General features: G+C 44.8%; 1 protein-coding gene across 5 annotated transcripts in view; it reads right to left on the bottom strand.

Moving 5' to 3' along the window:
- The window catches only part of STARD9 (StAR related lipid transfer domain containing 9), a 102693-nt gene that overhangs the window by 21040 nt on the left and 67412 nt on the right, over window positions 1-14241 (bottom strand). For all 5 annotated transcript variants that reach the window (XM_016144935.2, XM_016144938.2, XM_016144939.2 and 2 more), the window contains 7 exons: window positions 11947-12126; window positions 8715-8766; window positions 8238-8375; window positions 7480-7562; window positions 7238-7341; window positions 2271-2461; window positions 1322-1793 (listed from right to left, as the gene is read on the bottom strand). In XM_016144935.2, the coding sequence (XP_016000421.2) occupies window positions 1322-1793; window positions 2271-2461; window positions 7238-7341; window positions 7480-7562; window positions 8238-8375; window positions 8715-8766; window positions 11947-12126 (1220 nt within the window). The remainder of the gene's footprint in view (window positions 1-1321; window positions 1794-2270; window positions 2462-7237; window positions 7342-7479; window positions 7563-8237; window positions 8376-8714; window positions 8767-11946; window positions 12127-14241) is intronic.

Genomic DNA, 14241 nt, shown 5'->3' with positions numbered 1-14241 from the left:
CAAGTACACTCTGTTCCTCAAATTTTTATCTTATGAAAAGTTTGAACTAAATCTGAATCTAATCATGCCTTTAAAGAAAACTTCCAGTTAGAGAAAACTTCCAGTAACAGAGGAACAATTTAAAACACTACACGGAATCAAATACACAAATCTATAATGGGGCATACTCTAAAGAACTGACCCACTTTCTTTAACAAATCAATATTAAAAAAAAAAAAAGGATTAAAAGAAACTTAAAAGACAAAACCACATGCAGTGTATAAATCCTATTTAGATCTGAATTTAAACTAATTATAAACAGATGTTTCTGAGGCAATTAGAGAAATTTGAATATGGTTTAGGTTTTCGATTATACCAAATAATAAATCTGAATTTTGTTAGGTACGATAATGACAATGTAATTATAAGAAAAGTCCTTATGTTTTAGAAGTATATACTTGATGTAGGATTGAAATGACATGATGTCTAGGAGTTGCCCTAAAATACTTCATCAGAAAAAGGAAGGAGGGGAGATGAAGCAAGCAGGGTAATTCTTGCTAACTGCTAAGTATGAGTGATAGGTATAGCATTCTCTCAACTTAGAGTATGTCTGAAAATTTTTCATAATAAAAAATTAAAAAAAAAAAAAAAACCACCAGGCACTCTGAAGACCAGAGAGGTGAACGAACATAAAACCAACAGACATTAATTGCGCACCTACTATAGGCAAGTCCTGTGCTAGGCCCAGACGACATAAAAAGGTAGATATAGTCCCCTGCTCCAAGCAGCTGGGGAGGTAACATATCCTCACTTTGACTGAATGTAAAGAGTGAAAGAAAAGAAACAAGGAAGATCAAAAATTGGACCTGGGAGTCAGAAAGATAGTGTTCCACTTGCTCAACAGTTGGGAGATGGGTTCAGGAAGCTCACTTGTTGGTGTGGCAGGTCAGGTGGGGAGGCGAAGGGAAGAAGTGTGTGGGAGGAGAGTCTGGTTTAAGGCAAGATGAGATGGAGGTAGGGGCAGGACATATATAAGGAGATATAAGTAGATAGTCAGGATCTAAAATAAAAAATGAGGCTCTCATTCAGTAGATAGTGCCAAAGAAGCAAGAGTTGCCACTCAGAGCGGAAAAGGGGAAAAGGCTGAGTCTTAGGAGATAATCGACTACAGAGAAAACAGAGGAGTCAGAAGAGGAAAAAAGTGACAAGGAAGAAAGGAGTAAGTACATCTTTCCATTTCACAGGTTAAAGAAACTGAGGTACTGGGAAATAAAGAACACAGCCTGGGCAATGAGGCTATAAACCTCGGCTAATGCATCTAAGTGACAACCGCTGGCTGTACCTGCGCAGCTGGGGCAAGTACTGGAGGCAGAGCCTTTGCAGGCTCAAAGAGCTACAACTTGTTGATTTGCTTCTACACTGAGGCCCTGGGGCCATGGCGTCAAGGCTGGCGCCCTGGTATGGAGGCTTCTTGGGGAGGTCATCTTGGAGCTGGAACAATGCTTTGAGCTGCTCCAGTCTCTTCTGGGCCTTTAGCAGCCTCTGCTTCTTGGTGAGTCTCTCTAGCTGGAAGGCAACCTTTTTCCGCCGGATGTTCTGCTCTCTTGCCCGAAGAGTGCGTCTCCGCAGGAGCCTCAGTTGCACCACCCTCTTCGGGCTTCGGACCAGTGGGGACAGCTGAGTCTCAGAATTTGTCTGAAGCCAAGCATCAGTTGGCACAGAGGCCTCAGATTCTTTCTCTGCTACACAGTCTTGCTGTTGCTGCTGCTGCAAGCTGGCCAGCCAGGTCTCTTCTCTGAGCAGCCAACGCTGGTCTGGGAACCAAAAACACCCTGAGAGAAAGTCAGCACCTCCCTCCCTGCCCATAACTGCCTGGACTCAGACACTTCCGACCAGGACTGGACCTGTACGGAGTGAAAGAGCTGGCCGGGGTGATGTGGCAAGATGAGGGCAACAGGGCCCCCTTACCACAGGGGAAGGGAATGAAGCCTCCAGACCTCAGCACAGCAGTGGGCACATGCTAGGCGGGCAGCAAAGCATGGACAAATGTGCGCATGAGAAGGGGTGAGCAGGGGTCCATCACTGTGAGGGGCAATAGGGAGGTGCCTGCTTATTCTTGCTTCCGGCTCCTTGTAAGAGTCTCTGATCTCTAAAAGACAGAAGAGAACGCCTAATACCAAAGATTCTGACATATCACAAAGAAAACAAAGGAGAGAACACAGAAGGCTGGGGAAGCTTGAAAATGAAAAAATGAGAAAGTGAAGCAGACACCACGAGCGATGGGCACCTACTGTCTTTAATCTGCTGGCTGATGTGTGCCTGGTCGAATCCCAGGTCCTGTTTGGCTCTAATCTGTCCTGCTAGGATTCGCTGCCTCAAATCCCCCACGTAGCACTGCTGCTGCTGAAACTGGGCCCTGTGGGGCGTCTCTCCAGTTCTGGGTGGCTGGTGTTCCTCGTCACTCTTCTCCTCCAGGACTCTCCTGTCACAGAGAGGCCAGGGTTACCCAGGAGAAATGCAAACTCAGCTCAGTACAAACCAGTAGCCATCTAAACCCCTTTGAGAGAGCCCCTGAATTCAACAGGGCAGAGAAGCCTTCGGACTTCTGACAACTTGAGACGCACAGGCATGGTGTCACAGGCAGCTCATGATGTCACAGTGCAGGAGGTAAGAACAATCCTTAGACTACCATATTCTTAGACTGTGGGTTTAGCAGAGACACAAATTCATTTTGGTTAAGAAAAATAACCAGGAAAGTAAAGCAGTTTTGATTTTTTTTAATTAAAAAAAAACATTTTAGCTAAGTCAAGAAGTCTTATTTTTTAAAAAGAAACAGGGTAGAGCAGAAGCTCCAGAAACACTGTAGGAATAGAAAGTCTCTTGTACATATCCAGAGATTATGACTGCATCTCCATTCCCTGAAACAGAAACCTTCTGTTCAGGTAGTAGTGGGCAGTGATCCAGAGGAGAAAGAATCTACATGCAACACACCACTTGTGGCAAGAGACCCAGAGGAGAGCTGGTCTCCACACAATGGCTATTCTCAGTGAACCAGCCCTGGAATAGGGTTCAAGAATTTTAGACTCTAACATATCTTTCAGAGAGAAATGTTGAGGCATTTTCTAGTGCAAATGTGGAGGGTTTGTTTCGATCGAGTAGGGAGGAGGGAGAGAAAGTGATAAGGATATAAATGAAACAAGATTAGTTATGAGTGCATCATTTGTAGTGTGTTTGGAATTTTCTATAATATAAAGTTTTAAAAGAATTCTAAATTTCAGTCATACTTTATTCGGCCACCAATTTCCTTGTGTGACCAAGGATGATTAAGAGCCTTCCTCTGAAGATGTAGTCTTTTCTGCATGTTAACCTCTCTCTGGGTCACACATGGCCTTCTAGAAAGGACCTCACATGCCATTTCTGCAGGGTTGCTCCATCCCTGTCATTAAGGTCCCTGAAGGAGCCACCTAAATGGGTACTCCAGGGTGGCAATGGGAGGGCAAGTGGCTGGGAAGGGTGGGGATCCGCCAGAGGCTCACAGAAAAAGCCTGAATCCAGCCTCCCTTGCTCTCTTCCTAGTCCCAGGGAGCCATGATTGGACACTAGAGCCACATCTCAGTCTGAGAGGTGTGCTCTAAGCCTTACGGGCTTCACTCTAAGCCTTCCCTGCTTAGGAGATTTACACTTTGTAAACATAGTGAAATCACAAGGGTATCAAAGCAGAGGCCCACAAACTACAGCCTGTGGGCCAAACTGGGTCCATAGCCTGTTTTCCTGAATAAAGTGTTATTGGAGCACAGACATGTAATTCATTTTATGTATTGTCCAGGCTGCTTTTGTGCCGCACTGGCAAAGCTGAGTAGCTGCAGCACAGACTGTATGTACTACAAAACCTAATATCTGGCCCTTTACAGAATGTTTGCTGCCTGTTTCAGAAGAAATTAAGATTTCTTAATTGCTGCCTTAGGACAGTGAAGGATGGATGGCTTGGAGGGTGCATAGAAGGATGGGGGCAGTGTGTGGGTGGGAACTGACACACGGCAGTCTCTTCTCTGGAAAGGATGCTGTGAGGTGACTCAATCTGCAGTGGGTCCAAGGACTAGGACAGGCCCAGATACGTGAGCAAGTGAACTCTGGAGAAGACTGTCCCTGACTGCTGGGGGCAAAAGGCCAAATACACACAATGGAATATACAGAAAAGAGGAAAGACACCCTTTGTTGTATGTGAGGCAAAAGGCGAGGGATAGGAATTGGAATAAAAATCCAGTTAATGCTACATGGATAGAAAAAGGAGTTAATGGGAAACATTGTATACACATATGTGTCATGCTGGTACTACTGCTCCAAAATCTGTCTGACCACAGACGTGGTTGAATTACAAACACGAGCCCATCTGAGGGTCTTAGACAAAACTGGCTAAAATCCAGACCATCAGATGCAAGGGACAGGGAGAGGATCTTTATTTTAAATTCCCTGAGAGTATTCAGCTTCCTCCTCTGCCATCCTGAACTTTGAGATATACAATTTCCTTCTCCCTAGAGGAGAGCTCCCTCTATCTTTCCTCCTGGAAAGTGGCAGCTGCCAATCAGCTTCTGTGGACCCAATACAGTTTCCTTCACAGCAGCAGCAAGACCTACAAGAATAGACAACTGGGAGGATCACTACAAACAATGCATATTAGCCCAAGATGCCACACACCATCAGACTGAAAACCACTTCTCTGTTAAGCACATCAGCCAAGTTCCCAAAAAGCAGGTGAAAAAGAAAATACCAACCTTATGCTATATGTCTGGATAGATTACCAAGGGCAAGCCTTCAGTTACCTGCCAGCCACAGACCTCTGTCTTTCTCAGATGACTGCCCTTCATCTTGGGTGGCTCCTGCATCCCCCAGCTGCTGCCTGGTACCCTGCTTGCCAGGACTCCTTCATGCCCTCCCAGCTGCCTTGGGGTCTGACAGCTTCTGCAGCAGAATGCAGTAGAATCTGCTCACTAAAGCAGCAGTAGTGGTGGTAGCAGTGAGTGTCTCCCGGACTCTGGGCACTTAAGGTTGAGCCCCCAAAATTCCAAATGGGAAAATGCCAAGGACACAGGCAAGGAACAGTTTTCAAGGACAAATTCGTCTCTGGTCCAGATCACTACTGCCCGGGAAAAAGGAGGTAGACTGGCCAACTTCCCTTGGCTCTGGAGTCAGCTCCAGCTTTGCAGGCTCCCCATGACAGCTCCTCCAGAGAGTAGAAGGAGGGAAAGAAAGTCTAGGACAAGGGGAGGCTTGGGAGGCAATCCCCCCGCCAAGAGCAGAGGAGAGACTCTCATGGAGACACAGTCACAAACTGACTGGGAACCCAGCTGACAATGTGCAGTTCTCTCCATTCTCACAGGTTCTCTCCCCAGTCCCTCTGCCCAATCACAGGCTGGAGGCCCACATCACCCTACTTCCAACCAGGGCTGGCACACGATGCTGGCTACGGTAGCTGAGCAGGACCAGCACAGCCTACAGGCTCCTAGAGCTGGTGCTGAAGAGTGGAAGCAGTGAGTGGGAGAGGCCTCGATTCTCTAATTCCTCTCTGTCCTCTGAATGAAAGGGTGCATTCTTGGTGTTACTGAAAGGTCACATCAGTGCCCATGGGGCTACAGAGCCTGAGAAGGCCTTAAAAAGGCAGGAGATCAGTGTTCTCTGTGGTGTATCGATCAGCTGGGGTGAGACAGGAGGACATGAGAGCAAAAGGGAGGCTGCACATTCCTGGACAGCTCCCCCCAAGAGCCTCCCATCAGCAGATCTACAGGGTGTCAGATCCTGAGCGAAGTACTCCACATGTTCTAGCTCTTTCAAGCCATATCACAAGGATCCCTGGGAGAAAGATGGTAATATTCTTACTTAGAGGTGAGCAAACAGACTCAGAGACTCAGTGACTTGCCTAAGGTCACACAGCTTTTCTGAAGTAGAGCCAGGAGTTAAAGCAGATTTATCCGACCCCAACATCCACGGTACTTTAAGTTGCAGAACCATTCTCATTAAACCTCTGAACTCTGGGAGAAACAGATCTTCAGCATGTCTTCTCAATAGAAACCCTAAGACAAGGCCCCCTTTCATGGATTCAGAGTGCGGGTCGCTCTGACAAAACAAAAGCCCAGCCTAAGTTCTGAGTCCACCTTGGCCTTGATACTTAACCCTGTGTCACCTCTCTCACCTTACTCATCACCCCACAGAGCCCTGAGTCACTCGACACTAGGAATGTCCTACCTTAAACTCTGGTACATCATCCTTCAGCGGTTAGGCAGCCCTTCCGTGAGGACCTACCCCCTGTTTATGCTCCCTGCATCACAGCACCTCTGCTCCTGCATTCAACATCCATCCCTTACTACCAAGACTGTCTTGGGGTGCCATCAAATGCTCCTGGCCTGAGGAAAGAGCAGCTGGATCCCTCTGAAGAAACCAAGGGACCAAGGGCTATCATAACCCTCCCAGGATCCCCGTGCTCACAGTGCTGGACAGCCCCTCCGACACTAGGCACCAAATCCCAAAGGCAGTAGCCACTTTGGCTCTAGAAACAGAAGGATAGCACTGTTCCCAGTATCAAACCCACAAGACAGCTAGAACTGGGAAGGGAATTCTATGCAGAAATGAAGAACGACTATGAAAAGTAGTTGCCATCAATCACATAAAAAACTCTGACTCCATGCAAGTGATGTGGGTATAAGAGGGAAGAACCCCAAGATATTTTAACATTGTTCCTGGAAATACTGCCCCTGTTATGCATAATTCTGGGTCCTTGGTTATGAGAGAGAAAAAAAGAGGATTCTCAGTTACACAATATCTTTAAAAACTCAGAGGACTCCATAGTCCTGGTAGCAAGCTGACACACACACTGTGAACTCACATACCGGCAGGACAGAACTTAAAGGGGTATATAGGGAGATAAGTTCAAAAGCAGTATCAAAGATATCTATGAACACACCACATTTAAATCTTGTTGATAAAGGAAAGTGAGCATAGGGAAAATCAAATGATACACTACTTCAGTGATAAAAAATGCTGCAATACCATAGAGAAAATAAATGAAGGCCAAGACCACTTTCCTGCCAACTATCAGCTGAGCAGCTAGCTCAGCATCTTCAAATCACTTGTCAAGTTGAGACAGACCAGGCTTCATTCAGACTTTGACTGTTACACTCATCTGCTCTATACCTGGCTCCATGTTGTAATACACTAAGAAGCAAAAGGAGTAGGTTTCACAGGAGAACAATCAGCTCTTTCTCACCTTTTTTTGTAAAGCAAAGGACAGAGACCCAACCTGGAGGCAGTGACATCTCCATCCAAGTCCAGCCACTCCAAAGAGCCACTACCACCAACAGCCTCTCCACCCTGGGAACAAGGAAGAAAGCACAGTGAGGCAGTCACTCCCCTTTCCCACCCCGACAGAACCAGACAAAGCTTAAACTCCTTTCCTGCAAAAAAGAAGTAGGGAGGCCAGCAGCCATGTAGAAAACACAGCACACTAACCTGCCTTCTCTGTCGAAGGACAGCAGCCTCTGCTGGGTGGTTGAATCGGAACTTCTGTGCTTTCCCCAGGGTTATGACTGCTCCTGTCGAAGACAGAGACAGATGAGAATTCGATCAACAGCTCCTGCTCTGAGGACACACTACGTGCAGGGCAAGGTTCTATGAGACAAAGTCCTGCCCTCAACAAGTAGATAATTTAGCTGAGTCAATAACATATGTAGATATCAATTGGATACTGCATAGCATATGTATTAAATGAATGAAATAAACAGGAAGAGGGGAAGCAAGATGAATTCCAAAAGGAATAGTCAGGGAACATTTCATAGGCGAGGGACAGACAGAATTTAAATAGGTTAATAATAGTAGTAATAGTGGCAGTAATAATGCTGATGTTTTCTAAGTGTCAAGAATACTGTTAAGAACAACATTACATGGATTAGCTCATTTAGTCTTCACAATGGTTATTACCATCCCCATTTTACAGATGAGAAAATTGAGGCCCAGAGATTTTCCCAAGGACATAGAGCTAACAAACACAGGGACAAATTTCAGAGTCATTCTCCATTCTGGGGCCCAGGAATTGGGCCTTCTTTGTTTATGGAAAGACGATCACATTAGGAAATCTTTAGATCTCTGGGTGCAAAGGCTGGGTGTTCCATCTTTAAAGTCTGTGCCACTGATCCCTCTGGGTCCGGTCCATGAGAACAGAGCTAGTCCATCACTCATCCTGGCATAAATAGGGCTGAAAACAGTCCTACCTTGTGTCAGACGACAGGAGGCAGTGACCTCCCGGCCATTGACTGTGCAGCGGGCTCCCTGAGCAGGCCGCAGAACGACGACCCCACAGGCACTGGTGATAGTGCAGTGATCTCTCTCAATCCACTGACCCTGAAGGACTACAGAAGAGGTGGGGGTCACCAGGGTGGAGACGTGGCCCAGGGAAACACTTCCTCCATTCTTTCCATGAGATAAGAATGCACATCTGGAAGATCTCACATCATGACAAGAGAGGAAGTGCCACCATCTGAAACTACCCAGATCTGCATCCTCCCACATATGGGTCTCCTATCGTGTCCCAGACACACAGCTGCAGCCCCACAACCTAGGAACAAAAGGAGCACCCCCTCACGACGTTAAAGATCCTTTCTTCTCACAGACCATGAGGTTCCTCTGAAGAAACCTGTCAGGCATGAGTACCTGCCACAAAGCATCAGACCATATGCTCTGTCACTTACCAATATCCTGTTCCTGGTCTGAGTCAATCCTTCCTATTTTCGTTGTCCCCTCCTAAAGGGAAAAGTGAAGCCATTTAAATGAGAATAAAAAGGGACACAGCCCTGCCCCCAAAGAGAGTCGCCCTATTTTGAGGGTTATCACTGCCTTCCCACACCCATCCCAGCCTTCTCCACACCACTTCTCAGCTTTAATCCCATCTGTTTGGACTGTTCTGCCACTCGTTCTGTAGCCAGGAAGCCTCTGAGAAGGTGGGGGCAAAGAATATGTGAGAGGCTGGGTGTAAAGCAGCACCAGCTCTTTGCAAAGTCCAACAAGTGTTGGCAAACTCTTATAGCCTGAAGGTAGGGAATAGTCATGGCTGTCAGTTAAGAGCGTCTCCAGTCTGAGGAAGTAGGCATTGAGGTATAGCTTTCTCCTAGGGGTTAAGGTTCATGTGGTCCAAGTTTGGTCCAATCAGCTTCAGAGAGATGTGTGTTCTATAAAGATGTAAGGAAGCACAGGATTTTTACCTTCTTGGTCCACAGATGAAGTTTAACGGACACCAGTTTGTAAGAAGAGTAAAGCACAAATAGGAGGAAAGCACATCTAGAATAAAAAAGACTGGAAGAGAGTATAAGAAAAGAGGGGGAAATAGGAGTTAGTATAAATGAATCATGAGGTTAGTAGAAGACAAACAAGGCCTTTGACCCTTGATTATGGTAATTCTGTTTAAGATAACATCGCTCTGTTTGAGGAAGGCAGCAACATGACAAGAGAAGTTGAGTTTAGATATGTACTTTTCATTTATTGAATAACCATTCACATGACCCAGGCACAGCAAAGTGCTTTATAGCCATCTCTTATTTAATCCTTTAACAATCCAAGATGTAGCTATTATTATCTCCCTTTTATAGATGAGGAATCTGAAGCTGATAGGGGATAAAATGTCCACACACTAAATAGAAGAGCTTTGGCTAGAATTCAGGTCTCTCCGGGTCCTGAGCCCATGCTTTTCCAACATCAACATACCACCTCCCCAGTAAGTGAGGCTTTGTAAGTGACCAGAGAGTTCTGTAATAGGCTTCACTATCAGCAGCCAGAAGGGGTGTTCCCTGCAGTTTCCTCAAAACACATTGTGGGAAAGAAGACTCCTGGAAGTAATGACTGAGGCTCTGTGCCTCCCTCCACATGCACAGCCACAAACAGTCAGAACAGCCTTTTCTGCTCAGCCACTGAGGATCACACAAGTCAATGGATGCTGGCCTACAAACACCACCAAACAGAATCAAGGGAAAGGGGTCAAGACTCCTCATGTGGGTTCAGGATCAGCCCTGTGATGAGGTACATTCCCCTCCAAAGGACAAAGGCCATAGCATATCACAACTTCTAGATCTGCAGGGCAGAAAGTTCTAAAAAACCTGATGGCATATTGTTCAATAAAGACTGAGTGGTGCCTGCTCTTGCTGCCCTCTGCCTCTTTAAATGAGGAGAGTTAGTGGCACAAAGGCACTTATAAGAATGAAGTCCAGCATATCAGTAACCTGTGCTCAGTGCAGCCTTCCTTTTGCCCCCTTCCCACCTAAGGTTCCTCCCAAGGTGACCCAAGGGAAAACAGCTTTCAGGGCATTGCTAGGGACTAGTTTTGGTCTGTAGCTAAGTGAACAAAGCATAAAAATACAGTAAATCTTAAGCCATTACTGTTATACTATCACCCAAACCAGGACCTAAAGAAGCAAAAAAGGAAGAAGGGTACATAAAATGCAGAAATGCCAGGATTACAACTAGACTAAAGACTCTTCCCCCAGGTTCACTGGAAATGCACCAAGGAGGAAGTGCCATCCCCGGTGTACACTGACTTGGCAATGAAAACATTCAGATGAGGCTGTCACTCATCTCCTGTCTACTGTCTCCTGTCTAGCACTCAATCTCATAGTTATGTCCTTTAACCCTCTGCTACTACTCCAAGCTCTACCACTTGACTTCTAGCTTCATCTGCTCACTCCACATCCAATAACTATATCTGAATAGTTCTACTTAAAAATTGACCATTTTAATCTATCTGGTCCCTTCCTGACCTCCAAACTCTCCCCATAGTTCTGACTAATGGAAGCTTGATAGCCTTTGGTATTTAGATATGCTTTAAAGTAACAGCCCCTTCTGTCTGAGACATTTTCAATGAGATCATTTATACTCTTTGTATCAGAAAATAAGCAACTTTAACTTTCTAGGAGGCGCCATCCCTGATTTCTTCCCTCAGGGCTTATCCTAAACATGATAAACTTTGCTAACATCTCACTAACATACACACTGTAACATTAGGAGTCTAATTTCTCCAGGGATAACAGCAATGTTACCTATCACACATAAACGCTTCCTTTTAAATGTCAGCTGGGGGTAATTATGAGAATGAAGATTGGATTTTCAGTTAGCATAGGGATTTTGGCCATGTAAAGTATGTTTTGCCATTCATAGAGACTGTCCTACAGCAGGACAAACATTTGGATGAGGGCAGCATCTTAGACTATTTACCATGAGTCACAAACTCTCAAACTGCTTCATGTAGAAATGAAGACCTGGCCTACAGGTGACAAAGAACCAGGAGAGCCAGGTCCTTTGTGGAAGGCGTTCATTCTATTTTTCCTAAGTGGCTGCATGTCAGCCTTGCCCTGCTGCCCCCCAGAGCTCTTTGGACTCTCCCTCATGCTTTCTTTAAGCTTCTTATATCTACTTTCTCTGGTTTCTCCTCTTTCCCAGGTAAACCTCGTAATGGACAAGTTGGAGATGCACATTTTGTTGATATGGGGGTTGAATGAAGTGGGAAATCGTAAGAAAACTGTTTCAGATCTTTTGATTCCCTCTTCAGTCTCCGAGACCCTTCTGTGAGCAACCTGTATTTGCAGAGCTCGGGAGTGCCAATGGTAGAGCTCAGGAGTAGTCACTTCCATGAATGCACTGCTGTGCTTCAGGAAGGAATACAAGCAGTAAGCCTCAGAGAACAAAAGTAAGTTACATAAGAGCAATGTAGCAATAGCTGAAAAGCAAATGATTTTTCTGATTTCCAGTCTTCTGCTCTATTCACACAAAAGCCAAACAACAGGTCACAATTAGTTGGCTAGCTCAGTTTCCTGAAGGCAAACCTGAAGGCAATTCTGTGGCATCTGTCTCAATTCACAGACTGCTGCCCCTGGCTTTCCCTCCTTGACCTCTGGGGCCAGTGGCTCAGGAAAAGAGGATATGCACAAGCCTGCTCACCTTGAGGTGATAGAGCACCACACTTGTGCTGAGCACATCGTCCTCCAACGCCATAAGGTGCGGAAGGCTGGAGTCAATAACTACCCCAGCCCTCCTCTTGTTGATGTCCACTCTGTAATGCTCCATGAGGGCCTTCCACTCATTCCACTTCTGGGTCCAGTCTTTAGTCAGCTGGTCTATCTGCAGAGATAAAGGAGGTGGTCTCAGACACTTAGCATGGGGGGGGAGACTAAAGGTCAGATGTCATCCTGGCCCAGTTCCTCACAGTATTACTTCTCACTCTCCTCACTGTTACTATTCAAAGCCCCACACAGGCTCTTGCACCTCCTGTCTGAGAACTCTGTTTTTTAAGTTTTCTTCAATAAGCAAGTGCCATTTTCGTAAATAGAAACCCCCTCAATGTTTTATTTTTAAAGTTTTCTGCAATAAGCATGTATTGTTTTTATAATTAGAAACAAAGCCATAAATGTTATTTTAAAAAATTGATTGGGATATTAGTCAGATAGCTGTAATTACCCTCTCCCGCCCTCCTTCTATGTGATCCATAATGGGAATCCTTTGTAACCTAATACTTCTTTCTCAAGGTGCAGCACCTCGAGTTGTATTATAAGTGTGTACGTGGCTCAAAGACCCACAAAACACCAAGAGAAGTCTCCCCAGGGAGAATAAAGACTATATGAAACTGGTCTGAAAGACCAGGTAATAATAAAATAACAATAATAACATAATAACAATAAAATACTGAGGGCTTTCTATGTACTAGGATCAGAATTTAAAAAATAAATATAGCAAGGTTTAGAGTCCTTAAGTTAAGACCACCTGGGGAATATGAACAAACAACATTGAATGCAGAGTCTTTTTCTTATGGTGGAAACTGATGCCTAGGAAGAAACTTATCCTGGGAATGGAAGAACTGAGGAACCCAGGAAAAGAAACTGGGGTCAGCTAAATACTTCTCTCAAATGAAATACTTAAGAAAAACAAAAATATGCCAAATTTAGGTGAAGGTATTTTATGTACCTAAAAACATCATTTTTAATGTTATAGTAACTGAGTTGAAGTTTGAAAACCACAGGCTACCCGTATATGGCTGAGTTAAATTGGGAGCTGGCAGAGGCGAGTGGCAGGTCATTCTGGCTTACGGTTTGGCCAACCTGGCACAGCAACCTGGAGGTGCCTCCCCTCTGGCGAGCTCTCATCATCGACTTCTACACTGCCTAAGGTCATAAGGCCAACAGTGGCAGATTCAAGTCCAGTTCTGTTGGTTTGTATAATGCAAAAATTCCAATAAGCCTGGAATGATTGACTCTTCTACTTCATCTCTTATATATAAAGGATGCTACTTTCTGAACCAAAAATCAAAACATATGGTTCAACATAGAATTTTTGAGAAATTCCTGGATATGTGATGCAGTCCTAAAGTTTAGTTTGGGTAACAAATGTTGACATACCCAGGATACTTTAATACAGATAAAATGATGCAAAAAAAAAAAAAAAAAAAAATTCCTGGAAATTGGGACATTTGGTTGCAGGATCTAAATCTAACCTGTCACTAAATTTCTTCCTTTTAAATGTCTCTGGAAATCACCACTTAATCTAATCTCCCAAAATGCCTTATCCTCGCCCTCACAGGGTCATGACAGCAGTGTCTTTCCTTGTTGGTCTCTCTGCTTCCAGTCTTCCCTTCCTACATACAACTGTCATTTTAATTTCCCCACTATACTTTTTTATATCACCAGCCTGGTTCAGAAAGCTATGATCAATCCTGTTATGCCTAGTTCAAACCTCCTAAACTGGCCCTAATCTTACTTCAACTACTCTCTACCATGAGCACCTGTTCCAGCCTGCTCAGTCTTTCTCACACTGTATGCTTCCGCATGGCCTCCCACAGTTCCATAGCTTTGCCTGTTATCCCTACCTCACCCAAAATTCCTTACCCCTTCCACCTATCAACAAACAGTATCAATTCTTCAAGGTCTAGTTCAAGTTTTCTGACTTTCAGCTCTAGCAACGTAATGCCTGCACTGAAAATTCTAAGCCATCATGATTTCTTCCTTCTCTAAACTCTTTCATCTAACTCATATAGTTTATTACACTTAATAATTCTATAAATGTGTTTCCAACTAGACCATAAGCCACTTGAGGGCAGGGACTTCTTTGTATCTCCTGCAGTATCATGCTGAGCACCTATTTGGTTGATTTACTGACTGGAAAATAAATTTTATTTTCTAAGCTACTGTCACTATCCAAAGGAAGTTACCATGAACCTTCAAAAGAACAAAACCAATTCAGAAA

Source organism: Rousettus aegyptiacus, unplaced genomic scaffold (assembly GCF_014176215.1).
Source record: "Rousettus aegyptiacus isolate mRouAeg1 unplaced genomic scaffold, mRouAeg1.p scaffold_m13_p_3, whole genome shotgun sequence".
Taxonomy (NCBI): domain Eukaryota; kingdom Metazoa; phylum Chordata; class Mammalia; order Chiroptera; family Pteropodidae; genus Rousettus; species Rousettus aegyptiacus.
The sequence above is the reverse complement of the archived record's forward strand: the minus strand, read 5'-3'. Positions and strand labels throughout refer to the sequence as shown.